Source organism: Papio anubis, chromosome 20, assembly GCF_008728515.1.
Source record: "Papio anubis isolate 15944 chromosome 20, Panubis1.0, whole genome shotgun sequence".
NCBI classification, from domain to species: Eukaryota; Metazoa; Chordata; class Mammalia; order Primates; family Cercopithecidae; genus Papio; species Papio anubis.
The window spans coordinates 34,510,821-34,538,700 of NC_044995.1; the positions used below are offsets into that span (position 1 = coordinate 34,510,821).

At 50.8% G+C, this 27,880-nt stretch overlaps 1 protein-coding gene across 1 annotated transcript in view; it reads left to right on the forward strand.

Moving 5' to 3' along the window:
* Nucleotides 1-27,880, forward strand: part of UNC13A (unc-13 homolog A) — a 107,161-nt gene that overhangs the window by 65,354 nt on the left and 13,927 nt on the right. The window contains exons 18-36 of the mRNA XM_031659771.1: nucleotides 285-400; nucleotides 1,700-1,863; nucleotides 2,593-2,743; nucleotides 3,348-3,416; nucleotides 3,731-3,820; nucleotides 4,035-4,169; nucleotides 6,886-7,019; nucleotides 9,691-9,776; nucleotides 9,973-10,099; nucleotides 12,452-12,548; nucleotides 12,913-13,056; nucleotides 13,878-13,961; nucleotides 15,210-15,287; nucleotides 15,554-15,642; nucleotides 16,363-16,515; nucleotides 18,029-18,152; nucleotides 24,308-24,364; nucleotides 24,767-24,847; nucleotides 25,419-25,566. Coding sequence (XP_031515631.1) covers nucleotides 285-400; nucleotides 1,700-1,863; nucleotides 2,593-2,743; nucleotides 3,348-3,416; nucleotides 3,731-3,820; nucleotides 4,035-4,169; nucleotides 6,886-7,019; nucleotides 9,691-9,776; nucleotides 9,973-10,099; nucleotides 12,452-12,548; nucleotides 12,913-13,056; nucleotides 13,878-13,961; nucleotides 15,210-15,287; nucleotides 15,554-15,642; nucleotides 16,363-16,515; nucleotides 18,029-18,152; nucleotides 24,308-24,364; nucleotides 24,767-24,847; nucleotides 25,419-25,566 — 2,127 coding nt within the window. The remainder of the gene's footprint in view (nucleotides 1-284; nucleotides 401-1,699; nucleotides 1,864-2,592; nucleotides 2,744-3,347; nucleotides 3,417-3,730; nucleotides 3,821-4,034; nucleotides 4,170-6,885; nucleotides 7,020-9,690; nucleotides 9,777-9,972; nucleotides 10,100-12,451; nucleotides 12,549-12,912; nucleotides 13,057-13,877; nucleotides 13,962-15,209; nucleotides 15,288-15,553; nucleotides 15,643-16,362; nucleotides 16,516-18,028; nucleotides 18,153-24,307; nucleotides 24,365-24,766; nucleotides 24,848-25,418; nucleotides 25,567-27,880) is intronic.

Here is a 27,880-nt window from a genome sequence, read left to right on the forward strand (position 1 = left end):
TGAGGTCAGGAGTTTGAGACCAGCCTGGCAAACATGGTGAAACCCCGTCTCTACCAAAAGTACAAAAATTATCCAGGCATGGTGGCAGGCACCTGTAATTCCAGCTACCCGGGAGGCTGAGACAGGAGAATCGCTTGAACCCAGGAGGTGGAGGTTGCGGTGAGCCGAGATCGCCCCACTGCACTCTAACCTGGGCGACAAGAGCAAGACTCCGTCTCAAAAAAAAAAATTGCCCACGACTATAGTGGGAAGTTCTGACGCTGTCATCCTTTTCTGCCCTGCAGACAAGCGAACTGACAAATCTGCTGTGTCGGGTGCCATCCGGCTCCACATCAGTGTGGAGATCAAAGGCGAGGAGAAGGTGGCCCCATACCATGTCCAGTACACCTGTCTGCATGAGGTGAGGTTCATTGCTTGGCCCCTCCCATACCACCTCCACTCACCATTCCTGCCTGCCCGGCTCTTCCTCTTTCTGGCCACACTATCCACACTCTCCTGGCCTTCTGAAACTGCCCACCATGCCATTCCCTTTACCTGGAAAACTCCTCACTATCCATCAGGGTCCAGATTCAGGGTCACCTCCTCTGAGAAGCCCTCCTTGGCCTCCAAGTTGACTCTCACTACTCACCATCAGGTTCTTCTTTCTATTCCAGCCCTAACCACTGAGGATTGGGCTGTTTGTGTCTGGGTATGTCTCCTCCAGCTGCCTGGGGTTCCTGGAAAGAACTGTATCCCCAGGAACTAGTTTGTTGAATGAATGCTGGTGAATGAATGAATGATTGAGTAGATGAATGAGTGATGAGTAGATAAAAGGATGGATGGAGAGATGGGTGAGTACATGGATGGATAGATGGATGAGTGGGTAGATTTGTGGCTAGATGTATGATGGATGGATGATCAGATGGATGGATATGTGACTGAACTATTGGAAGTATAGATGTGTGGAAGGGTGGATTTGGGGGTAATTGCTAGATGATGGATGGATATAGATGAATGATGGATGGATAACTTGATGAATGGATAGATAGATTGCTGGATAGATGGTTGAATGGGTAGATAGATGAGATGTTGGATGAGCAGAGTAAGATGTATTGGACGGGATGGATGGAAGTATGGTTGAGTTATTAGAAGGAAGATTGAGTAGATAGGTGAACTTGTTGATAGTCGGATGGGTAGATAGGTAGATGGATGGATGGATGGATGGATGGATGGATGGATGTACGGATGTACAGGCAGATGGACAAATGGATGAATGGGTGGGTGGGTGGATGAATGGAAGGATGTGTGGTTGAACTATTGCAAGTATTGATAAGTGGGTTCATAATTTCTGAGTATTTAGCTGGATGGTTGTGAGTAGTTGGTGGACAGATGAGGAATAGATGGATGGATGGATAAATTGATGGGTGGATGGATGGTTGGTTGTATGGAAGAATGCATGATTGGACAGGTGGATTAAGTTGTGGATCAATGTATGAGATGGATGGATGGATGGATGGGTGGATGGATGTGTGGTTGAACTACTGAAAGGTTGGAAGAGTGGATGGGTGAAATTTGGGGTAGTTAGATGAGTGGGTGTGTGGATGGATGAAACAGTAGATGAATGAATTAATGGATGACGTAAGCTGCCCCAGACCCTGGGACCTCTGACCCCTGGCGACCGCTTGCACTCTCCATGACACTTTCTTTCCCATGGTGGCAGAACCTGTTCCACTTTGTGACCGACGTGCAGAACAATGGGGTTGTGAAGATCCCGGATGCCAAGGGCGACGATGCCTGGAAGGTTTACTACGATGAGACAGCCCAGGAGATTGTGGACGAGTTTGCTATGCGCTACGGCGTTGAGTCCATCTACCAAGCCATGACGTGAGGCTGCAGGCTGGGGTGCAGGAAACAAGAGGGAGGTCACCAAGTGGGCACTGGCAGGTCTGGGGTGGGAGGGATTCTCAGGGGGAGGATCCAGAGAGGAAGTGGGCATAGTGGAGGGGGGGTGTTTTGTAATTCCCCTGGAGATCAGGACGGCGTTGTGGTTGACATCTGGAGTGACATGGAAGAGAAGGAGGAGTTAGAAGCAGAGATAGAGGCTGGGGACGGTGGCTCAAGCCTGTAATCCCAGCACTTTGGGAGGCCGAGGTGGGCGGATCACTCCAGGTCCAGGAGTTCAAGACCAACCTGGGCAACATGGTGACACCTCATCTCTACTAAAAATACAAAAGTTATCCAGGTGTGGTGGCGTGCGCCTGTAATCTCAGCTACTCGGGAGGTTAGGGTGGAAGAATCACTTGAACCCAGGCGGCGGAGGTTGCGGTCAGCCGAGATTGCGCCACTAAACTCCAGCCTGGGTGACAGAATGAGACTCCATCTCAAAATAAATAAATGAATAAATAAATAAGAAGCAGAGTTAGAGCAACTCAAATGGATATAAAGATGGAGGGGAGAGGAGATGCAGAGACCCAAAGGGCAGAATCAAGCAGGGGATGGCTTGGGAGGTGACGGAGACCCACTCACAGATGCTATCTTGGAGGCATTCTAGGGGGGAACTTGGTCCATCCCAGCTGGACCCCTGGCCCAGTGCCTCCTGCTCCCTCTCTCCAGCCACTTTGCCTGCCTCTCCTCCAAGTATATGTGCCCGGGGGTGCCTGCCGTCATGAGCACCCTACTCGCCAACATCAATGCCTACTACGCGCACACCACCGCCTCCACCAACGTGTCTGCCTCTGACCGCTTCGCCGCCTCCAACTTTGGGGTCAGTCCTGGGGACTGGGACTGGAGAATGAGGGAGAGCCCAACTTTATGCCGGTCAGATCTGATGTGACTCCTGGGTCCCTAGTCTAGACCAGACTGCTGTGTGACTTTCCACCAATCACTACCCGTCTCTGAGCCTCCATTTACTCCTCTGTAGATTGCTGTAGAATGGAGGCTGGGTGCGGTGGCTCATGCCTGTAATCCCAGCACTTTGGGAGGCTGAGGCGGGTGGATCACCTGAGGCCAGGAGTTCGAGACCAGCCTGGCCAACATGGTGAAAACCCATCTCTACTAAAAATCCAAAAGAAAATTAGCCGGGGGTGGTGGCCTGTGCCTGTAGTCCCAGCTACTTGGGAGGCTGAGGCAGAAGAATTGCTTGAGCCTGGGAGTCAGAGGTTGCAGTGAGCCAAGATTGCGCCACTACACTCCAGCCTGGGCAACAGAGCAAGATTCTGTCTCAAAATAATAATAATAATAATACTATAGAATGGAAATGGACATTACGAGGGTGGTGGATGAGGTATACTTGGTGTACAGTAGGCGCTCAGCCAGCATGGCGGCCATGTCCTGCTCCATCCATCCTCCCTCCTCCCCTTCCTCCTCAGAAAGAGCGCTTTGTGAAACTCCTGGACCAGCTGCATAACTCCCTGCGGATTGACCTCTCCATGTACCGGGTAGGAAGCGCGTGCAGGAGGATTTGCTCACCCTGTGTGCGTGTGTGTGCCTGGAGGGGGAAGCTACCAGCAGGTGTGTGTATGGGAGGATGCATCTTCACGTGTACGGTGTGTTCCTCCGGCGTGTGTGCACCTGCGTGGGCACTACCTGCCCTAATGTGCTTGGTGCGTCCAAGCAGATCCCCAGTTGCTTCGAGGTGCTCTAATCAACCCCAAGCCTGAAACCAGGAAGCCTTTGTATCCCCCTGAAAAGCAGTCTCTCATCCTCCCCCAACCTTCTTCCATAACCCCACCTCTCTTCCTGCTTCCCACAGAATAACTTCCCAGCCAGCAGCCCGGAGAGACTCCAGGACCTCAAATCCACTGTGGACCTTCTCACCAGCATCACCTTCTTTCGGATGAAGGTAGGAAAGGATCCAGTTGCATTTGCCCTCTAAGGAGGGTTCTCTAGGATTCCCGGTTCCAGGACAAGTGACATTCCTCCTGGAGAGTGGCAACCTTTCTCAGTAACCTTCCTTCATACCACTTCATTTCCTTAAATCCAAAATGACTTGCAGTCACTTCCTGGGGACCTCCTGTCGCAGCTGTGGCCGCCTGTGCCTCTCTCCCTCCTTTCAGGTACAAGAACTCCAGAGCCCGCCCCGAGCCAGCCAGGTGGTAAAGGATTGTGTGAAAGCCTGCCTTAATTCTACCTACGAGTACATCTTCAACAACTGCCATGAACTCTACAGCCGGGAGTACCAGACAGACCCGGTGAGACTCCAGATGGGTCGAGGGAACAGTGACGTCAACTAGACACAGGCTTAAGTCCCAGCACTGCCCCTTCCTGAAGGATTTAACTCTTCTGAACCTCAGTATCTTATTCTATAAAATAGGGTCATTAACCCACATCTCAGGATTAGGGAGAAGAGTTCATGAGCTTTAAGTTTTATTTATTTATTTTTTATTTATTTATTTATTTATTTATTTTTTTTGAGATGGAGTCTCGCTCTGTCACCCAGGCTGGAGTGCAGTGGCGCGATCTCGGCTCACTGCAAACTCCACCTCCCGGGTTCAAGCCATTCTCCTGCCTCAGCCTCCTGAGTAGCTGGGACTACAGGCGCCCGCCACCACACCCAGCTAATTTTTTGTATTCTTTGGTAGAGACAGGGTTTCACCATGTTAGCCAGGATGGTCTCGATCTCCTGACCTTGTGATCCGCCCGTCTCGGCTTTCTAAAGTGCTGGGATTACAGGCGTGAGCCACCGCGCCCGGCCGTGAGCTATAAGTTTAGATAAAATATAGTAGGCACTCAGTACACTTGGCTGCATAGTTGAGTTTGGCATAAAAAAAAATGGTTTTTTTGAGATGAAGCTTCACTCTTGCTGCCCAGGCTGGAGTGCAGTGGTATGATCTCAGTTCACTGCAACCTCCGCCTCCCAGGTTTAAATGATTCTCCTGCCTCAGCCTCCCAAGTAGCTGGGATTATAGGTGCCCACCACCACGCCTAGCTAATTTTTTGTATTTTTAGTAAAAACGGGGTTTCACCATGTTGGCCAGGCTGGTCTCGAACTCCTGACCTCAGATGATCCAGCTGCCTTGGCCTCCCAAAGTACTGAGATTATAGGCATGAGCTACCATGCCCAGCCTGGCATAAAAATTTATGTCTGGCATACAGTCACTGTTCAGTAAATGTTGAGTTAAATTGAATTTATTTATTTATTTATTTATTTATTTATTTATTTATTTATTTTGAGATGGGGTCTCACTCTGTTGCCCAGGCTGGAGTGCAGTGATGCAATCATAGCTCACTGCAGCCTTGACCTCCCAGGCTTAAGTGGATCCTCCCACTCAGCCTCCCAAGTGGCTGGGACTATAGGTATGCGCCACCATGGCAGGCTAATTTTTGTATTTTTGTAGAGATGGCATCTCACTGTGTTGCCCAGGCTGGTCTCCTGGGCTCAAGTGATCCTCCTGCCTCAGCCTCCCAAAGTGCTGAGATTACAGGCATGAGCCACCACCTGTAAGGAGCTTATAGCCTATCATGAGGGAAAGATGTACGGACTGGAAATTTACAAACAGGGATGGTTAGTATTGAGATAGTGGGATCTCAGGAGGCTGTGGGAGCTGGAGGCAGCCCCTACCTAGGTTCTGATAGGATATAACACATAAGCTGTGTTCAGTTCAATTTGATTTCATTCTGTTCCTTTACATTCAGTTGACTAGGGTTGGAATCAGTCTCGCTCTCATGTGAACTGAGTTGAGGTGAACTGGATTAAATTAGATTGTTTACTTCAACCATAATCAGTTTAGTTCTATTTATTTCTATTAGGTTGACTGAAGTTAAAATTGTTCTTGACAAATTAGTGAGCCAGGCTGGGCTCAGTGGCTCACACCTGTAATGTCAGCACTTTGGGAGGCTGAGGCAGGAGGATCCCTTGAGGCCAGGAGCTCGAGATCAGTTTGGGCAACATGACGAGACCCTATCTTTGCAAAATATACAAAAATTAGCCAGGTATGGTGGCACACGTGTAGTCCTGGCTACTTCGGAGGCTGAGGTGGGAGGATCACTTGAGCCCAGGAGTTTGAGTCTATGTTGAGCCATGATTGCACCACTGCACTCCAGCCTGGGTGACAGAATGAGCCCCTGTCTCTTGAAAGAAAAAAAAAAAAAAAATAGTGAGCGGAACTAAGTTGGTAGATTGCACTGAGTTTTACTGAGTACAAATTCATTCATTTCCATTTAGTTCATTTACAGTCAAGTCAGGTTGTTCTCAACTGGGTTAAATTGTCTTGAGTTAGGATGAACTGGGTTGTTGGATTAGATGCAATTGATTTCAGTTGAATTGAGTTGAATTGGGCTAATTTCAGCTGATTACACTCATTTCCATTGATTAACGAAAGTTGGGTTGAATTGCCCTGCGTATGTGAGGTTGGATTTAGATAGGTAGAATCGGATTGGGTTGACTTGGGTAGAGTTCGGTTCAAGTTGATTTATTTCCATTATTTTGATTTGAGATGATGTTGATCTTGGACAAGTTGATTAGGTTCAATCCAATGGAGTTCATTTGAGTTTAATTCAATCTAGTTAGGTTGAATTGCACTCCATTCAGCGTAATTGGCCCCAGTTCAATTCCATTGATTTAACTCTGAGGAAGAACTTACTTCCGTTAAGCTAAGTGGGCTTGATTTGCATTCATTTCATTTCCATTTGGTTTAGTGGAGCTGGATTTGTTCAACTAAATTTGATTTCACTTATTTCCATTCAGTTTTAGAGTGGAGCCTAAAAATCTTAAGCTTTATCTCGCTGCATTGATGTGAGCTCTGTTTGGGCCAGTTTATGAGTTCAGTTCCTCTCTATATAGACTTCTTACCTGAACTGTATACATGTTAATAGGTTCAACAACAACCTCTTGTTCTTCAGTAATAAACTGACCGAGGCACCAACCTCTGGACCCCCTATAACCGAGGTCTCCACTGCCCATTTCAGGCCAAGAAGGGGGAAGTTCCCCCAGAGGAACAGGGGCCCAGCATCAAGAACCTTGACTTCTGGTCCAAGCTGATTACCCTCATAGTGTCCATCATTGAAGAAGACAAGAATTCCTACACTCCCTGCCTCAATCAGTGAGTTGCATATCTGTGTAGTTTAATTATCTGGGTTTATCATCATGTGTTCGTATACAATTTTGTGTCTTGCGTGTCAAGGTAATTTTCTCTAATTACACAAATGTGCACCTGGGGGTAATTGTGGGTCTGATTGTGCCTGTGCAAAATTCAAATATGGGTCCAATTTGCAAACAGAAATATAAAATTGTGTGTATGTTCACAATCACTGGTATAATCAGACATGTATTTTGTATGTATTCATTTGCATGAATAACAGTGTGTACATATGTATATAATTTTGTATGTGTGTGTAGGTTAATTAATAATAATGTTGCTCAAGTATTACTATGTGCTACCCTAACACATATCATATATTTAAATTGCATTATATCTTACACATGTGGATGTAAGCAATTTTGTATATTGTTGTGCTCAATGGGTTTTGGGTTTAATTTGTATATGTGTAAAATTGTTGAATGCACTTCAACATACAATATTGTACAATATACAATATTGTGTATTGTGTATGAATATGTGCACTGTTTTCGTTTGTGGATTTATATGTCTGTAGCATTTTCATCTGTGTTAGCTGAATGGGTTACTGTGTTCTATTTATCCGCCAGATGAGTGCTAGAGAGGACTCAAGCTTTGGGGTGTTAACATATCCTGGTTAGGGAATTAAGATCAGGGATTTGGATGGATTGAAGTGTGGGTGGATGAATGGATGGATTAATAAATAGATGGGGTCAGGCATGGTGGCTCTCACCTGTAATCTCAGCACTTTGGGAGGCCAAGGCGGGTGGATCATTTGAGTCAGGAGTTCGAGACCAGCCTAGCCAACATGGTGAAACCCCATCTTTACTAAAAATACAAAAATTAGCCGGGTGTGGTGGTATATACCTGTAATCCCAGCTACCGGGAGGCTGAAGCAGGAGAATTGCTTGAACCCAGGAGTCAGAAGTTGCAGTGAGTGGAGACTGTGCCACTGCCCTCCAGCCTGGGGTGACAGAGCAAGACTCCATCTCTAAATAAATAAATAAATAAGTAACAGATGGACAGATAGATTGGTAGAAGGATGACTGTGTGGATAAACGAATGGATGGGCCGGGCACGGCAGCTCACGCTTGTAATCCCAGCACTTTGGGAGGCCGAGGCAAGAGCATCACCTGAGGTCAGGAATTCGAGACCAACCTGGCCAACATAGCAAAACCCCATCTCTACTAAAAATACAAAAAATTAGCTGGGCATGGTGACTCACGCCTGTAGTCCCAGCTGCTTGGGAGGCTGAGTCACGCGAATCATTTGAACCAAGGAGGTGGAGGTTGCAGTGAGCTGAGATTGCACCACTGCACTCCAGCCTGGGTGACAGAGTGAGACTCCGTCTCCAAAAAAAAAAAAAAAGGATGGATGGATGGATGGACAGATGGATGGGTAAATGGATGGGTGGATAGCTGGATAAGTGAGTAAATAAATGGATAGAAGGATGGATGGATAAGTGGATGGATGAATAGATAGATGGGTCATTTAATGGATGAGTGGATAGTTGTATGAGTGGGTGAATGAATGGATGGAGGGATGGATAGATAGATGGGTAGGTGGATGGATGGATAGTTGGATGAATGGGTAGAGGGATAGACGGATGGATGGATGGGTGGAGGATGGAAGGAACAGAGTGGATGGATGAAGGGATGGAATGAATGGATGGATGGATGGATGGAAGGAATGGAATGGATGGTGGAAGGAATGGAATGGACGGACTGACGGACGGAATACTGAACAGACAGACGGCAGGCGGGATTTGACGGATAAATGGATGAATGGGCAGAGGATGACCACGAACAGATAGATGGATGAACAGATAGATGGGTGGTTGAGTGGATGGATGAATAGTAGGATGAATGAGCAAATGAATGGATGGAGGGATGGATGGATGGGTGGATGAATAGATAGATGGATAGGTGAACGGATGGGTGGATAGTTAAGTGAATGAATGGATAGAGGGATGGATGGATGGATGGATGGATGGATGGATGAATAGATATAGTAGGTAGATGGATGGATATGGATGGAATGGTGGACAGATGGATGGAATGGATGGATGGAACAGATGGAAGGAAGGACAATGGATGGAGGGGATGGATGGATGAAGGATGGATAGTGGATGGTGGAATGGAATGAATGGAATGGATGGGTGGATGGATGAATAGATAGATGGGTAGGTGGATGGATAGATAGTTGCATGAGTGGGTGAATGAATTGAGGAAGGGAGGATTGGATGGGTGGATAATGGGTGGATGGATGAATAGATAGATGGGTACATGGATGGATGGATAGTTGCATGAGTGGGTGAATGAATGGATAGAAGGATGGATGGATGGATGGATGGATGGATGGATGGATGGATGGATGGATGGATGGATGGATGATGAATAAATTAGTTGTTGAATATATGGGTGGATAGTTGCATGAGTGGGTGAATGAATGAATGGAGGGACAGATGGATGAGTGGGTGGAAGCTCAAAGAGAAGCAAAGCCTTAGTGCAGAGTCAGTCAGCAGTGGCTATGAGGGAACCTGAACCCAAATCCCTCTACCCTACCCTACACTCCCCTGTGGGGCAGGGAAGGACAAAGCAGCCCATCCCATCTGCCTTCTGCCTGCCCAAGTTTTATACTTCCACGGCTTTGCCAGGTTTCCCCAGGAGCTGAATGTGGGTAAAATCAGCGCTGAAGTGATGTGGAATCTGTTTGCCCAAGACATGAAGTATGCCATGGAGGGTGAGTTTCCCACCCCAGTGTTCCCCAGCCTGGCCACACCAGGTGGCTGCACCTCTGTGTCCCCTCCAAGGCTGTGAGTGCCCTGTACCCTCATGCCTGAGTTGGACATCAGTGATGGCCAGAGTGGGCAGCCTCTCTGCTGAGACACAGGGTGGCAGACCCTTCCAGCTGTGCCACCCTCTTTGTCCCTGGCCAGAGCACGACAAGCATCGTCTATGCAAGAGTGCTGACTACATGAACCTCCACTTCAAGGTGAAATGGCTCTACAATGAGTATGTGACGGAACTTCCCGCCTTTAAGGACCGCGTGCCTGAGTACCCTGCGTAAGTCCCCTGCCCCAAGCCCAGCCCAAGCCAGAACTGAAGCGCTGACAGCTAGAAGGAAAGCCAGAGAGGAGGACTGACCTACTCAGGGTTACCTGGGCATCAGGGGCAGGGGTGGGGCTTGAATCCAGTGTTCTCCGCTCTCAGCCATTGAGCAGTTGACTCCTACAGCCCAGAAAATTCATAGTCATAACAGCAGCAGGAACCATGTGACTTTCTCAATTTATCCTTTTGACAATTCTATGAGTTAAGGTGGGATCATTTTAATTCCTATTTTGCGGAGAAGAAATTGGAGAGTTAAAGATGCCAAATGGCCAGGCACAGTGGCACATGCCTGTAGTCCCGATAATTTGGGAGGCTGTGGCAGGAGGCTCACTTGAGCCCAGGAGTTCGAGACCAACCTGGACAAGATCGTGAGATCCCATCTCTGAAATGAACAAATGGGTCAGGCGCAGTGGCTTGTGCCTGTAATCCCAGGATTTTGGGAGTCCGAGGCGGGCAGATCACCTGAGGTCAGGAGTTTGAGACCAGCCTAGCCAATAGGGCAAAACCCTAGCTCTACAAAAGTACAAAAATTGACCAGGCACAGTGGCTCATGCCTGTAATCCCAGTACTTTGGGAGGCCAAGGCAGGAGGATCATCAGAGGTCAGGAGTTTGAGACCAGCCTGGCCAACATGGTGAGATCCTGTCTCTACTAAAAACACAAAAATTAGCCGGGTGTGGTGGCAGGTGCCTGTAATCCCAGCTACTTGGGAGGCTGAGGCAGGAGAATTGCTTGAATCCAGGAGGCGGAGGTTGCAGTGAGCCGAGATCACACCAGTGATCTCGGGGCAGCAGAGTGAGACTCCGTCTGAAAAAAAAGAAAAAAAACCGGCCGGGTGCGGTGGCTCACGCCTGTAATCCCAGCACTTTGGGAGGCCGAGGCGGGTGGATCATGAGGTCATGAGATCGAGACCATCCTGGCTAACACCTTGAAACCCCGTCTCTACTAAAAACACAAAAAATTAGCCGGGCGTGGTGGCGGGCGCCTGTAGTCCCACCTACTTGGGAGGCTGAGGCAGGAGAATGGCGTGAACCTGGGAGGCAGAGCTTGCAGTGAGCCAAGATCACGCCACTGCACTCCAGCCTGGGCAACAGAGCCAGACTCCGTCTCAAAAACAAAAACAAAAAAAAAAAAGAAAGAAAGAAAAAAAAAGTATCCGAGTGTGGTGGCACACGCCTGTAGTCCCAGCTACTCGAGAGGCTGAAGTAGCAGGATCACTTGAACCCAGGAGGCAGAGGTTACAGTAAGCGGAAATAGTGTCACTGCACTCCAGCCTGGGCAACAGAGTGAGACTCCATCTCAGAAAATAAATTAATATAAAAATAGAATGAATGAGTGAATAAATGCCAAATGCCTTGCCCAAGGTGACTCCTAGTACAGGACAGACCTGAGATTTGAACTCGAGACATTTGACTCCTGGGCTGTGTGTTGGAGAATAGTATGGTACCACCAGTTCCTGAGAATTGTGCTGTATCGTTCACTGCTCCCAACAGCACAGAGGGATAGTCTTCTGTTGTACAAGAAATGAAAGCTCTGGCTGGGTGCGGTGGCTCATGCCTGTAATCTCAACATTTTGGGAGGCCGAAGTGGGAGGATCACTTGAGGCCAGGAATTCAAGACCTGCCTGGGCAACATAGGGAAATCCTATCTTTACAAAGAAGACAAAAAAAAAAAAAAAAAAATTAGCCAGGAATGGTGGCACGTGCCTGTAGTCCCAGTTATTTGGACTGAGGTGTGAGGATCACTTGAACCCAGGAGGTCAAGGCTGCAGTGAGCTATGATCGCACCACTGCACTTTAGCCTGGGCAACAGAGCAAGACATGTCTCAAAAACGAAAAAAAAAAGAAAAAGAAAAAAAAGAAAGGAAAAGAAAAGAAAGGAGGGAGGGAGGGAGGGAGGAAGAAGGAAGGAGGGAAGGAAGGAGGGAAGGAGGGAAGGAGGGAAGGAAGGAAGGAAGGAAGGAAGGAAGGAAGGAAGGAAGGAAGGAAGGAAGGAAGGAAGGAAGGAAGGAAGGGCTCAGAGAATAAATTCATTTGCCACAGGCAGTTTATCTGAACTAGGATTCCCGCAGGCCTGGGCCCTCCTGTAAAAGGGGCCACTCATTCTATTTCATGAGCAAAGTAACTAAGGTTCAGTGCAGGAGGCGAGCAGAGGAGCAGCCACTCAAGGCTGCAGGGAGAGCTGCAGGGAGAGCTCCAGGGAGAATAGGAGCAGCCGTAGCTCCACTCATTAGTGGGTCAGAACCACGCAGTGCAAAGGTTGAGGAGGACAAGAGGTGGCAGAGCCCCACCCTGGCTCTTCATTCCAGATGGTTTGAACCCTTCGTCATCCAGTGGCTGGACGAGAATGAGGAGGTGTCCCGGGATTTCCTGCACGGTGCCCTGGAGCGAGACAAGAAGGATGGGGTAAGAAGGTCAACCCACAATCAGGTTCCTAATCTTCCCACTGGGGTCCAATTTCAGGGGAAATTTGCTCTTGGGATGAGGCCAGTCTCTGGTAGGTGTCCGCCATCTTTGTCTTGCTCATGATTTTTAAAAATCTTTTGTTCATTCATCAACTATGAAATGTGAGTTCCATCAAGCCAGACACCTCCATGCACCCCATGGCTTCTGCATCCACCTCTAGAGTTGACTCTAAGTCAACCTCGCCCTCTGTCCATCTCACCCTGGGGAAGTTGGTCTCTTGCTTTCCCCATGGAGAGTGGGAGAGTCAGGCTCTGGAGCTTCTCTGGTGCTGATCTCCTTCCTCTTGGCCTGCTTCCCCCTGCAGTTCCAGCAGACCTCAGAGCATGCCCTATTCTCCTGCTCCGTGGTGGACGTCTTCTCCCAACTCAACCAGAGCTTTGAAATCATCAAGAAACTCGAGTGTCCCGACCCCCAGATTGTGGGGCACTACATGAGGCGCTTTGCCAAGGTGTGGGAGAGTGGGTAGGGTTGGGGCTAGGGAATGGGGTCAGGGAATTGAGGTCTGAGTTGGAGATGGGCTAAGGTTGAGGCTGAGGTTGGAGTTGGTGATGTTATTGAGGTTGGGGTTGAAGTTGGAGTTTGGGTTGAGGTTGGAGTTGAAGTTTGGGTTGAGGTTGAGGTTGAGATGAGGTTGGAGTTGAGGTTTGGATGGAGGTTGGAGTTGGGATTAGGGTTTAAATTGAGATTGGAGTTGAGATTAGGGTTGGAGTTGAGGTGTAGGGTAAGGTTGGAATTGAGGTGTGGGTTGAGATCAGGGTTGGAATTGAGGTCATTAGTGCGAGTTAGCAATGCTGTTTGGTTGGAGTTTGAGGTTGGGTTGGGTCTTGATCTGGGATTGAGGTTGCAATGAGTGCTGAGATTGATACAGAATTTGAGTGAGTCTTGGGGTGAGTTTGAGGGTTGGGATCATTGGGGTTGAGGTTTGATTGACTGGCATTAGGCTGTGTTGACCTTGGGGATTACAAGTAGGAACTGGCTTTTGATTTGAGATGAGGTCATGCTTGTGGTTGAGACTGGGTTAATATGATGCTTGGTTGCTCTGAAAAAGAGCTGGGTCTACATAAAATGATCGTCTTCATCAAGCGGTATCTCCTCTAGGTCTTGATGGTCATCTTGGGTGGAGAATTTGCCTAGCCCAAGGGCCCATCTTAGGTGCTATTAGGGTTTGAGTTCATCACTGATCTCGCTAGTGGCCTTGATGGGACCTGGTGACTGGGGCCTGCCTTGGTCCCAGCCTTTCTTCTCACCCACACGCTGTGTCTTCCCCAGACCATCAGTAATGTGCTCCTCCAGTACGCAGACATCATCTCCAAGGACTTCGCCTCCTACTGCTCCAAGGAGAAGGAGAAAGTGGTGACCTGAGGGAACCCCTGACCTATCCCCCTCCTCAGCCCCGTTCAGCATCCCCAGGACTCCCTTCTCCCCAGAGCCCTGACACCTGGGGCTATGTATGTCCACCTGTGTGTGATCTGACTGGACTGTATGTGTGTGTAGAGGTGCTTGTTTGAACGTGTGTGATTGGAGTGTATCTAGTTGTGTGTGTCTGAGTGTATGGGAACTAAGTGCATGTGTCTGATTGTGTATTGTCTGTGTTGACTGGTACACTGCACGTGTGTGTGTGTGTCTGTGCACATCTGAGTGTGCGTGTCTGATCATATGTTATCTAGCTTTGTTCAATGGGTATCTATGGCATGAATGTGTGTGTGTCTGACTGTGCACGTCTGAGTGTGCGTGTGTGATTGTATTTCATCTGGCTGTGTTAACTGGGTATAACATGAGTGTGTGTGCCTGTCTGTGTGTGTCTGTACATATCTGAGTGTGGGTGTCTAGCCGTGTTTCATCTGTGTTAACTGGGTATAGTGTGAGTGTATGTATGTGTGAGTATGTGTGTTCAACCGTACACATCTGGGTGTGTGTCTCATATTTTATCTAGCTGTGTTAACTGGTTATAGTGTTAGTGTGTGTATGCTTGTGTGTGTGTCCAGCTGTGCGTGTCTGGGTGTGTGTGACCATGTTTCGTCTGGCTGAGTTAACGGCATATAGTGTGAGTGTGTCTATGTACGTGTGTGTGTGTGTGACTGTGCACGTCTGCGTGGGTGTGTCTCACCAGGTTTGGTCTGGCTGTGTCGAATGTGCATGGTGTGAGGGTGTGTCTATGACTGTGTCTGGCTGTGCATGTCTGAGTTTGTGTATCTGTCGGGGGGGGTCTCATGTGTATATCTGAGGGTGAGGGCACACGCCTTCAGTGTGTCACTGGCTGTTGCAAATGAAGCCTTCATTGTGTGAGCTGCAAAGCTCTGGACCCCTGCAGGAAACTATGCTACCCCCAGCGTTCCCAGCCCCTCTCACGGACCCACCAGGCCTGGGGTTGTGGGATTACTTGAGTCCTCCTTGCCCCCATCAATCCCCAGAGATGCCCCAGCAACAACACGCCCAGAAGCCTGAGCCCAAACACTGCCTTCCATTCGCAGGTGACCCCTCGGGACCCCAGCTTCCTCCAAACTCAGACCCTGAAACCATCCCGAGGTCCCTGGCGGTGGGTAGGGGAGGATCTGGGGAGAGGTCCTGAGGCCTGACTCCCCTCTCTGTTCCCATCCGCAGCCCTGCATCCTCATGAACAACACTCAACAGCTACGAGTTCAGCTGGAGAAGATGTTCGAAGCCATGGGAGGAAAGGAGGTGAGGCAGGGCCAGGGCAGGGCTGGAGAAGGGAAGGGGGCACCCCCACCACTGTGTCCCTGCAGGCCCCTAAGCTCATATGCCACCAGGCCTGGGGATGAATTCCAGCTCAACCATGCTCTTAAACCCAGGCTTGCAACACAACTGTCTGTGCCTCAGTTTCCCCTCCAGCCCCTTGGGATCCCTTTCCCTGGGTCAGATGAGAAAATGCCCAGTACATGTGGATACTTACTGAACCTGGCCTGATGTCCCTTCTCCCCTGTTAGCTGGATGCCGAAGCCAGTGACATCTTGAAGGAGCTTCAGGTGAAACTCAATAACGTCTTGGATGAGCTCAGCCGGGTGTTTGCTACCAGGTGGGAGCATCTCCAGGGCTGGGGGCAGTGGGGAGGGAACAGCCTTCAGCCCTCTGAGCCTGGGGCATCTGGAGGCTCAGCAGATGTAGCGGTGAAGATTGCAGGCTCAGAGTTAGACAAGGCTGAGTTCAAATCTTGGCTTTACTGCTTACTAGCTGTGTGGCCTTGGGTGAGTCACTTAACCTCTCTGAGCCTTATATATTCTTTTATTCCTCTGTAAAGTTGGGGTGATGACAATAATAGTACCTGGGTAGGATTTTGAGAATGAAAGAGCAATGTGGGCAAACGGCTTATCCCTTTGCCTGGTTCTGCTGTTATTCTTTTCCACCCTTTTTTTTTTTTTGAGATGAAGTCTCATTCTATCTCCAGGCTGGAGTGCAGCGGCGTGATCTCGGCTCACTGCAACCTCCACTTCCTGGGTTCGAGTAGCTGGGACTACAGGTGCACGCCACCACACCCAGCTAATTTTTGTATTTTTAGTAGAGACGGGTTTTCACCATGTTGGCCAGGTTGCTCTCGATCTCTTGACCTCATGATCCGCTCATCTCGGCCTCCCAAAGTGCTGGGATTACAGGCGTGAGCCACCGTGTCTGGCCTGTTCTCCATTCTTGCTCGGTTATGTGCTGTGATGCTAATGATATGACCTTGAGGACCAAAGATGAGCATCTGTGTCCTCATCCAGCCCTTCCTGTGGTCTAAGCCTTTTCTTTCTGTCCCCAGCTTCCAGCCGCACATTGAAGAGTGTGTTAAACAGATGGGTGACATCCTTAGCCAGGTTAAGGGCACAGGCAATGTGCCAGCCAGTGCCTGCAGCAGCGTGGCCCAGGACGCTGACAATGTGTTGCAGCCCATCATGGACCTGCTGGACAGCAAGTGAGCCGGGCCAGGTGGACTGGGCTGGCCAGGGAGGGGCTGGGGCAGGGCCATAGAGACCCAGGGACTGGCTGGAGAGGGTGTGCAGGGAATGTTTGCCGCGTAGTCACTGGATAGTTGGATGGCTGAGTAGAGGGTGGAATGAAGGGGATGGAAAGTTGGATGGGCAAATAATTGGAAGGATTGGTGAGTAAATATTTTTGTGGATGAGTGAATGGTGGATGAATAGGTGACATGAGGGGTGGATAGGTGGGTGGATGCATGGATTAAAAGATAAATGTTTAGAAGGCTAGATGGAGGATAGATGTTTTAAAAAGATGGATGGGTGGATAGTTGGGTAAATATTTGGATGGATGAATAAATGTTTTGATGCATAGATGGATTGATGCATAGATGGATGGATGTCCGGCAGGCTGACTTGATGAATGGTTGGATGGACGGATGGTTGGATGGACCAATGGATGGATGGATGGATGGATAAATAGATGGATGGGTGGGTGGATGGATGGATGGATGGATGGATGGATGGATGGATGGATGGATAGGTCAATAGATATTTAGATCATTGAATAAATGTTTTGATGCATAAATGGATGGACAGATGGGTGGATGGATAAATAAATGGATGGTTGGATGGGTGGGTGGGTAGATGGATGGATGGTGGATAGATATAGGTAGATAAATATTTGGATGGATAAATAAATATTTTGATGCATAAATGAATGGACAGATGGGTGGGTGGGTGGATGAGTGGGTCGATGGATGGATGGATTAATAGCTGAGTAATATTTGGATGGATGAATAAATGTTTTGATGCATAGATGGATGGACAGATGGATGAATGGATGGGTGGATGAATAAATAAATGGATAAGTGGATGGATGAGTAGAAGGATGCATGGAAGGATGGATGGATGAACAGATGGACAGATGGATGGACAGAAAAAGAAATAGAGAATTAAGGACCACTGGAGGAGGGATGGATTGGTGGGTGACTGGATCAGTTGGCAGATGGATCATGGTGGACTGCCTGTCTCCTTCAACCCCTATCCATCCAACCACGATTTCTTTGCTGTTTTCCCTTTCAAGTCTGCCCTCTGACCATTCCCCTCCTGTTCCTCCTGGGCGTGGCCTTCTCCCTCATAGTCCCTGATCTCCATGCTTCCTGTTTCAGTTCCTCCCCCACACTGTTCTTTCAAACATGAAAGTCTGGCTGTGTCTCCCTCTTGAACACTCCATGGCTCCCCACTACCCCTATCCTCATTATAAGGCCCAAGGCTTCCTCGCAGACATTGAGGCCCCTTCCCATCTGTTCCCTGCTGACCAGTCCAACCACCACTCACTCTTTTCTTCATGCATCAGATATCATAGCCCCATCAAACCACCCAGGGGTCCCTGTACAGGCTGTGGGCCCTCTTTCCTATCTGTGGAACGCCTTGCCCACCTGTTAAGGGAAGGGGATCTGTGGGTTGGGGCCAACTGGGCCCTCTCTCAGACCTGCCCCTCGTCCCCAGCCTGACCCTCTTTGCCAAAATCTGTGAGAAGACGGTGCTGAAGCGAGTGCTGAAGGAGCTGTGGAAGCTGGTTATGAACACCATGGAGAAAACCATCGTCCTGCCACCCCTCACCGACCAGACGGTGAGACCTGCAGGGGGCCCGTGGAGATATTTGGGTCACATCCCTGGCGGGAGCCCAGAAAACTTGGTGCCTAGAGGCTGGGGGTTGAGAACAAAGGCATCCGGTCTCAGAGAGGTCATCCAGGCTCAAGGGCCATCCAAGGGTTATGGAAGCCACCAGAGGTCAGTGGGGGGCCATTCAGAGGTCAGAGAGGTCACATGGGGGTTAAAGATCATCGAAGAGTTAAAGAGGTCATTCAGAGTCCATTGTGGTTTCTCCAGGGTCGAAGACATCAGGTAAAGTCAAGAGAACGCTAAAGTCATAGAGGTCACATGTAGGTCAAAATAGCATTCAGAGGTCAGAGGTCATCTAGAAAACAAGTCAGCTTCAGGATCAAGGTTATCCTTGAGTCACGGAAGGCCCACATTGGCCAGGCACTGTGGCTCATGCCTGCAATCCCAGCACTTTGGGAGGTTTGAGGCGGGCAGATTGCTTGAGGTCAGGAGTTTGAGACCAGCCTGGGCAACATGGTGAAATCTCATCTCTACTAAAAATACAAAAATTAGCTGGATGTGGTGGCGCATGCTTGTTTTCCCGGCTTCTTGGGAAACTGAGGCATGAAAATTGTTTGAACCTGGGAGGTAGAGGCTGCAGTGAGCTGAGATGGTGCCACTGCACTCCAGCCTGGGCGACAGGGTGAGACCCTGTCTCAAAAAAAAAAAAGAAGAAGGCATACATAGACATCAATGGGTTTTTCTAAGGGCTTTGGGGCTCATTCAAAAGCCAAAGAAGGGGGATACCATGGACTTCAAAGATCAGAGATCAATAGACCAGGGGGCTCCTGGAGGTCAGCCAGAGGTCATGGAGGGCATCCAAGGTCAAAGAGGTCAAGCAGAGGTCAGTGGCCATCCACAGACCAGGACCGATAGACCAGAGGCCATAATCTCCAGGGACCAGGGGGACCCAGACATCTGTAGAGGGATGTAGCTGGGCGTGGGTACCTCCGGGAGGCGTCAGGAACCTGAGGACAGCAATGGCAGTTGGGCTGTGGGCACGTTGCGGAGTGGGGAGGTCTTTCCCAGGTGGACCACGGAGGCTTGGGAAGGGTGCGCGGGGGCCATAGATAGGCGACGATGGTGGGGGAGGCTCGGACTTCCCATCCTCCCGTCTCCTCTGGGCTGGGCTGGGGCAGGGGTCTTGCCCCTCCGTGCTGCCATCTCTGCCCCCTCCCTGGCCTTCCCGGGAGACTCATGGTACCTTATTCCCCCCTCCCCCACCGCCCCGCCCCCATCACGGCTGACAGATGATCGTAAGTAGAGGCCCGTCTGTCCGTCTGTCTGTCCGTCCTCTCTGTGTCTGGACTCAGCCCACCGCGTCGCTGCACCCCTCTCCCCACCCACCCAGCGCCCCCTCCTCACCCACCATCCTCCCTCCCGCCTAGATGTGCCTGTGTCTGTCTGGGGCGGGGCATGGGGTGAGGGCGGGGCTGGGAGGGAAGGAGACCACGCCTACCTTCTTTGTTCCATTGAAGTCCAGAGGAGCCCCCCTTACCGGCTTCCAAACCCAAATCCCAGCTCCTCCTTCGCAGCGGACCTGCCATCTAAGCGTAGAATCCAACCTTGCTCCTGGGCCCAAATGTCCCCAGATGCCTTGAAGCTAGAAAGAGGATCAACCCCAGGATTCCTCTGACCTCCTCTTTGGGCTCTGAACTGTCAGCAGCTTCTCAGAATGCAGGTCCCCACCATGAGGGTCTCTACTTCTGATTCTTCTGCAATTCCATGCTCCAGACCATTCCTCGGTGCCCCAACACCCTGCCTACCCAACTCCCGCCATCCACACCGACACACACCAATCCCAGACATACACCCAGTTGACCAAGTGGGAGACTTTTGTCATGGCTTTGAAGTCAGGCAGATTTGGGGTCAAATCCTAGCCCAGCCACTCTCCCTCTGTGACCTTGGGAAGTCACTTGACCTCCCAGCCTCTGTTTTCTTGTCTGGAAAATGGGGCTCATTGTGTCACCTCCCTGAGGGTAGTTCTAAGAACCAACTGGCATGATGCATTAAAATACTCATCTCAGTATTGCCTGAACCCGTGAAGTGGAGGTTGCAATGAGCTGAGATCCCGCCACTGCACTCTCAGTGACTGGCCCAGAGGCAGTGATCGCTAAATCAGAGCTAATGGTGGTGGTGGTGGTGATGGTGGTGGTGATATGCAGACATGTATGAGAGCAGAGACAAAACAACTTCAGATTTTCCCTTTGTGGGCAAGACAAGGCTGTTACAAGATTTCACTTTGTCAAAAGTTTACAAGTGCTTACTTCCTGGTAGCTGCAGCCTGGGTCTTTGGCTATAACCACTTGGTGGCAGCATACCTGACCACAGGCAATGCTTTTGTAGGCAGGGGGATAAAGGAATTCACATTTAATGACTCCCCATATGCCAGACCCTCTCATAGCCCCTGTTTCAGCTCACCTTCATGATTACCCTTTGAGTGAGGTGGATATTATGATCCCCATTTTGCAGATGAGGAAAGCTGAGGCTCGGAGAGGAGTCACTTGTTCAAGGTCATATAGTAAATATATGCCAGTCAGGATTCAAATTCAGATCTGTCTGAATATGCAGCACATTTGCTTTCCTGTTAACCCAAGAACCAAGGGTCTCATGTGTACAGTAAATGTAAATGGATTTTATTTTGGCAGTGACTTATTTCCCTTCTTTCTGGCTTTCTCTAGCTCTGTATCTGTATCTTTCTCTCTCTCTTTCCTGTCTCTAACTCACACCATTTAAGAGTCAGTCATTAAAGTGTGCCCACACGTGCACACACACACACACAAACAAACACACTATCCCCATGCAACCCAGTCAAGTCCCCTGTGCTGTGTGGATTCCCCCATTCCCGTGAATATTCCTGTGAGCATCCCAGGTTCCCACCCTGCACGACTTGCCAGGTTGATCACCCTGTAACATTGTCTCTGCAGGGGAACCTCTTGAGAAAACATGGCAAGGGATTAGAAAAGGTAATGAGGGCCTCGTCTCACTGAGGCCCTGAGCTCCGGTGTCTGGGCATGCGTGTGCATGTGTGTGTGTCTGTGCACCTAGGCAGGAAGGGCAGCTGGGGGTCATGGGTAGGAGATAGCTGTCCTAACCAAGTCCTGCAAATCCAGAAGTCAGAGATGAAGTGATTCTCCAGGGACAGAACATGCAGTGTGTGTGCACATGTGAACTAATGTGTGTGCACAAACAGCTCCCATCCTCCCACAGTAGTACCCACAGGGCTCATCTGAGCCCTGGGCTCAGCTGAAATTCTGTGACTTCTTGAGGAGCCTATACGCTGGATCGCCACCCTGGATTGAGACGTGTTGTTTTTTATGTAGAAATTTTTTTTGTTGCTGTGCTAGTGCGTGCTTGTGGTTAAGGAGATGGGAGCTACAGCAACACGCAAGCAGCTGTCTTGCTGTGCACTTGTGCAGAAGATATTGTTGTACCTTTGTGCATATAAATGGAGTGCATAGCTTTGTGAATGTGGGTCACAGGGATTCACACATTCTCTACTTTCTCCGCCAGCCCTCTGGGGGGCATATTCAGTGTCCAGGCACCCTATATGTGGATGTGAATCCGTGTGGGGTCAAGGGTGTGTGGGTTTATGTGTGTGATTGTGCACATGCCTGCAAGTGTTTAGGAGTGCACGTATGTAGTTTAGTGTATGGGTTCTTCAGCATTGAGTGAACTTACAGTATATGTTAGTATGTTTTTTGTAGACTCGGGTGCTGGGATATAGGGGCAACCCCTTAGGAATGGAGGAGGAGAGATTCCTAGCCCTGTCTCATCTCCCCATCTCCCCAGGTGCCCCATCCTGGGGCAGGCTGACTGTGGGATGAGGCTGCTTCCAGCCTCCTGGGCACCCTGAGCGTGTTCTGGCAGTCAAGGAGTCTGACCCCTAAACCCCCGCTGGGGGACAAGAGGAGGTGCTAGCTGGGGAGGGGGCCCACCATTAGACTCAGGACCTGGGGAGGAGCTCCTGGGCTGGGAAGTGAGACTGTGCTTTGAGGGGGCAGGGAAGTCCCACTGAGTATCCTCCCAGCAGTCACCAGAACTCTGACCTCCACCTGATTCTCTCCACAGGGCAGGGTGAAATTGCCAAGCCACTCAGACGTAAGACCGGCCTCTCACTGTCTGTCTGGCTCCCACCCCACTCCCCTCCACCCCACCCCTGTGCCCCCTTCCACCTCTGTGGTTCGTGCCGTCCGAGGGCGTACTGTGAAACTGTCTGTTGGTCTCTTCTTCCTTTGTCTGTCTGGCTTGCTCGTTTGGGGTGGTGGGTGGGGGGTTGGTGGGTAGGGCAGAGGGTACCCAGGAAGGCCCCTGAGCCCTGCCAGACTACAGGTGGGTGCAGCAGGGGAAACTGAGGCCCAGTTCGCTGGACCCCTGAATAACTGTGCCTTGTAAGAACCTCGGGATCACGACAAGAAATAAGAATAGTAACAGCCAAGATGATAATAATAATACTAGTAGGAATGACCAGGTGGCCAGCTGGTAGACTATAAACATCATTCAAATTTCCCCACTGTAAATGGGCCCCCTCCCCACATAGCCTCACCCAGGACCCCCAGACCACCCCAGGACCCAGTAATACGAGACTCGTTACCTCAATACTCAGCCCCACCCTGTCCCCCAAGTTACCATGGGTATCCATGGTAGCCAGGGTGGGAATTGAGGCTCAGAGTATTCAGGGACAAGACTGGGGCCATCCAACAGTGAGAGAGGGGGCTAGAGACATGCCTTCCAGGCTGGGACCCCGTCTCCCTTAGCATTGCCCATGACTTTGAGACCAAGTGATAATTAGTGAACACTGAGCAAAGACATGTGTAGTTCAGACTAAGCCACAAAGTGGATATGATTTTCCCCATCTAGATGGGAAAACTGAGGCTCAGAGAGGTTAAGTGACTTGCCCAGGGCCACACAGCAGGGCTGCAATTTGAACCCAGGCCCATCTGGCTTGTCAGAGCCATCACCACATCACCATCTTGCCAGTGTCTCTTTGGGAGTGGGGTGGAGGATGGATATGGAGGTGTTTGTATAGAGGGAGGATTTTTCCTTTAAGAGGTCAGACTGGGCCGGGCATGGTGGCTCACGCCTGTAATCCCAGCACTTTGGGAGACCAAGGCAGGCAGATCACGAGGTCAGGAGATCGAGACCATCCTGGCTAACACGGTGAGACCCTGTCTCTACTAAAAATACAAAAAAAAATAGCCAGCGTGGTGGCAGGCGCCTGTAGTCCCAGCTACTCGGGAGGCTGAGGCAGGAGAATGGCTTGAGCCTGGGAGGCGGAGCTTGCAGTGAGCCGAGATCGCGCAACTGCACTCCAGCCTGGGCGACAGAGCAAGACTCCGTCTCAAAAAAAAAGAGGTCAGACTGGCTGGCAACGTGGCTCAAGCCTGTAATCCCAGCACTTTGGGAGGCTGAAGTGGGAGGATCAATTGAGCCCAGGAATTCAAGACCAGCCTGGACAACACAGCAAGACCCCATCTCTATGAAAAACATTTCACAAATTAGCTGGACATGGTGGCTCACACGTGTAGTCCCAGCTACTGGGGAGGCAGGAGGATTGCTTGAGCCCAGGAGTTTGAGGTTGCAATGAGCTATGATCACGCCACTGCACTCCAGCCTGGGCAACAGAGGGAGACCCTGTCTCAAAAAAAAAAAAAAATCAGACTGAAAGTCCTGCCAGATTACAGGGGAAATTTCCCTGCAGAGGGGATGCTTCCTTGAGGAGGAGGAAGTGTTTTACCAGAGCCATTTTCTGAAACCGCAGCCCGGCCTTTTGTTTTCCCAAAGCTCCCTTTCCCTGGAAAACCCTGCCCACACCCACAAACACCACCGTCTGAGTCCCCCCCCAACCCACTGCCCCTCACAGTCTGGTCCCTGTCTGTTTCTCCCATTACACAAGCCTGGTTGAGGCTGAGAGGGTGGGTACTATCCCCACGGGACTGGGATTTTCAGGGACAAGCTCACCACATCCTCCTCAGTTCTTCCTGGGGAATTCCAGACCTCTGTCTCTGGGACACAATTATTGCCCTGCCCAGAGCCTTTGGGCAAGAACCAAGATGGTCTCTGGGGCTGGAGTGTCAGCTGTAGCGCCCCTGCCCTCACCCAGCTGTCTGTTGTTACCCGCAGGGAACCCAGATGATCTTCAATGCAGCCAAGGAGCTGGGTCAGCTGTCCAAACTCAAGGTGAGGAGTGGGGCTAGAGTATGGGGTGAGGGACTGCTCCCCAAACTCATGTGGCTTCCAGGTTGCCACCATCCTGGGGGAGGGTTTGCAGGATGATGACGTGCATTACAGGCTCAAAGGACAGAAACTACTCACTGAAGCACAAGATATTTGCTCCCCAGTGTGTCGGAAAGATGTGAATGGTTCAGCTTCAGGTACAACTTGATCAAGAGGGCAAGTCATTTGTTCAACAAGTATTTGTTGAGCACCTGCTGTGTACCAGTCACATATTGGGTGCTGGGATGATGAAAACATAGACCCTCAGCCCAGCTCCTCCAAGTTTAACAGGGATGAGACCCATAGGCACAGATTCCGAAGGTGGAGCCCACTCCACCCACGTGGCCCCTCTCCCCATCCATCCAGGACCACATGGTACGAGAAGAAGCCAAGAGCTTGACCCCAAAGCAGTGCGCGGTGGTTGAGTTGGCCCTGGACACAATCAAGGTGAGAGGCCCTACCCCTCCCCATGCCAGGTGGGGGGTGTAGAGGGTGTGGCGGCTGTGGTCATGGACCTAGGTTTGCCTCAGACCCACATTAATTCATTCAGTTGATAAACACTCCCTCATTCCCTCTTCTGTGCCAGAGCTGGGCTGGCTAATGCCGGAGCATTAAGGAGCCCCACGTCAGGGAAGACGGCTGGATACAGATATCCTCAGCCTTGTAGGATTAGGCTTGGGGTAGAGGGAAGGATGTGGGCTGGGGGAGCCCAAGGAGTGAGAAGGTATAGAGGGAAGGATGTAAAGGACCTTGTGCCAGGCGTTTCTTGAGGTGTAGAAGGGTAGAGGGAAGGATGGGGGCTGGGTGAACCCAAGGTGGGAGAAGCCAGGGCTTCCTGGAAGAGGGCATGTGAGAGGTGGGTTCTGAGGAATGCATAGGAGTTCACTAGGCAAAGCAAAGGAAGAGGTGAGAAAGTAGTAGCAGGAGGAATTGGGAGTGGTGACAGCAGGGCTACCCCGCCCTATGAGTGGGTAGAGCGTCCCACCAGCCTCACCTCTTCCCACCCTGTCCTCCCCAGCAATATTTCCATGCGGGTGGCGTGGGCCTCAAGAAGACCTTCCTGGAGAAGAGCCCGGACCTGCAATCCCTGCGCTATGCCCTGTCGCTCTACACACAGGCCACCGACCTGCTCATTAAGACCTTTGTACAGACGCAATCGGCCCAGGGTAAGGGCGCCCAGACCCCATCACCCTTTCCCGCTCCGCAGAGACAGCCCCGCCCCAAGCCTGTGCGGCTGTGCGGCTCACTCCCGCTGTGATGTCATGGATGGGGCGGAATTGACATCTCTGCACCAAGTCCGGGGACCAATGAGTGATCAAAGGTTCGTGGGGGCGGGGCCTCTGACGTCACAGGCCGGGAGGTGATTGTCAGCTCCTGGGAAAATCTGTGATGTCCTGGAGCCAGACAATGATTGGCAGCTCTGGGATGGAATGTCTTTGACATCAAGGACCAGGGCAGGCTTGATGACTCTTAGGTGTGGAACCTGTGACTTTGTAGGGCCACAAGGTGATTGTCATCTCCCGGGAAAATCTATGGTGTCCCAGGGCCAATGAATGATTGTCAGCTCCTGAGGGACCAGGGAGTGGTTGACAGCTCTGGGAGACTTCAGGAGTGATTGACAGCTCAGGATGAGCAGGACCTCTGATGTCAAGGGGTCAAGGAATGATTGGCAGGTCCACGGGTGGGACCTCTGACTTCATGGTCCCGGGGAGTGGTTGAAGTCCCCTGAGGAGGGACCTCTGTGACGTCATGGGGCTAAGGAATGATTGACAGCCCCGAGGGTGGGAGGGACCTCGACTTGGTGGGGGAGGCTGGACGGAGAGGGCGTTCCCATTTCTCAAACTCTCTCTCTCTTTCTCTCTGTCTTTTGCTTCGGTCTCCTGTCCCTCTCTGAGTGCACACACACGGCAGCTGGGGCTGGATGGAGGGCGGGATTCCTTGGGGACCGCCCCCCTTTTCAAAATTGGTCCCAACAAGGGCAAGAAGTTTGGCAGCTTGACCTCAGGAGGGAGAGGGAGAATCGCCATCGACACCCAGCCTGGGGCGAGGGGAGTAAAGGCCTGTGGCCTCCGACGGCCCCCTTCCCCCCGGATCCAGCCAGCCCAGGGCCCTCCGTGGGCGCTGGGTCTCTGAGCTCAGCTTCCCTTCCAGTCCTGGCTGCTTTTAGTGTCTCTGGTGTCCGTGGAGCAGGAGGCTGTCTGTCTGTCTCTCCGTCTGTCTGCAGCTGACGTTTCTCTCTCTCTTGTTTTTCCTCCCTCTCACTCGCTGTCCCCTCTCCGCGCCTCCCTTGCCCGCTCCACACACACTCCTCCATCCTCACCTCTCACTGGCTCGTCTCTCCCCGCTCCCCATGCTTCCCACCTCTCTCCCCTCTCCACCCCCCAATTAGTCCATGGTGGAAAAGGTACTAGGTTTACCCTTAGTGAAGACATTTATCCTGAGAAGGGTACGTGCCTCCGCCGCCCGCCCGCCCGCCGCCCGCGCCTGGTGCCCGGTGCCTGCGCCCCTCCCGGCCCCGGCTAGTAAAAGGATCGTCCTTCTGCCTCAGGGGCCTGCAGGGCTGCCGCCCAGGCCTGAGCAGCTTGGAGGGCCCAGGCGGGTGAGGGGGAAGGACGATTTGCTGGTTCTACATGGGGAAGAAGTGATTCCAGTGAGAATCCCAGAATTCATTTCTCCTGAAATGACACATTTTTTTAAGCCAGATCCTGGGACCCCGGGACAGGCACCTGTCAGATTAAGAGCTGGGCTGTGATTCCAGCCCAGCCACTCCATGGGTAGGCACCTTGGGCAAGAACCTGATTCCCTGAGCCTCAGTTTTCTCATCTGTAAAATGGGGACAGTCAAGGACCCTACTTCATAAGATTATTGTTATCGATATTATTATTATTTAGAGACAGGGTCTCCTTCTGTCCCCTAGGCTGGAATGCAGTGGTGCAATCACTGCTCACTGCAGCCTCCCTCCTGTGCTCAAATGATCCTCCTGCCTCAGCCTCCCGAGGAGCTGGGACTACAGGCACATGCCACCATGGCTAGCTAATTTTTAAATTTTTTTTGTAGAGAGGGCGTCTCACTTTGTTGTCCGGGCTCATCTTGAGCTCCTGGCCTTAAGTGATCCTCCTCCTTGGCCTCCCAAAATGCTGGGATTACAGGTGTGCGCCACTATGCCAGGCTGAGGAGATTATTTTTAGGATCGAAGGAGTTACATTTAGAGCGATTTCTGGCAGATAGTAAGATCTCAGCAATTCCTCACTGTTATTATTGTTCTTTCATTCTTTCTTTTTTTTTTTTTTTTTTTGAGATGGAGTTTTGCTCTTGCTGCCCAGGCTGGAGGGCAATGACGCAATCTTGGCTCAACCTCCACCTCCTGGGTTCAAGCGATTCTCCTGCCTCAGCCTCCCAAGTAGCTGGGATTACAGGCATGCGCCACCACGCCCAGCTAATTTTGTATTTTTAGTAGAAACAGATTTCTCCATGTTGGCC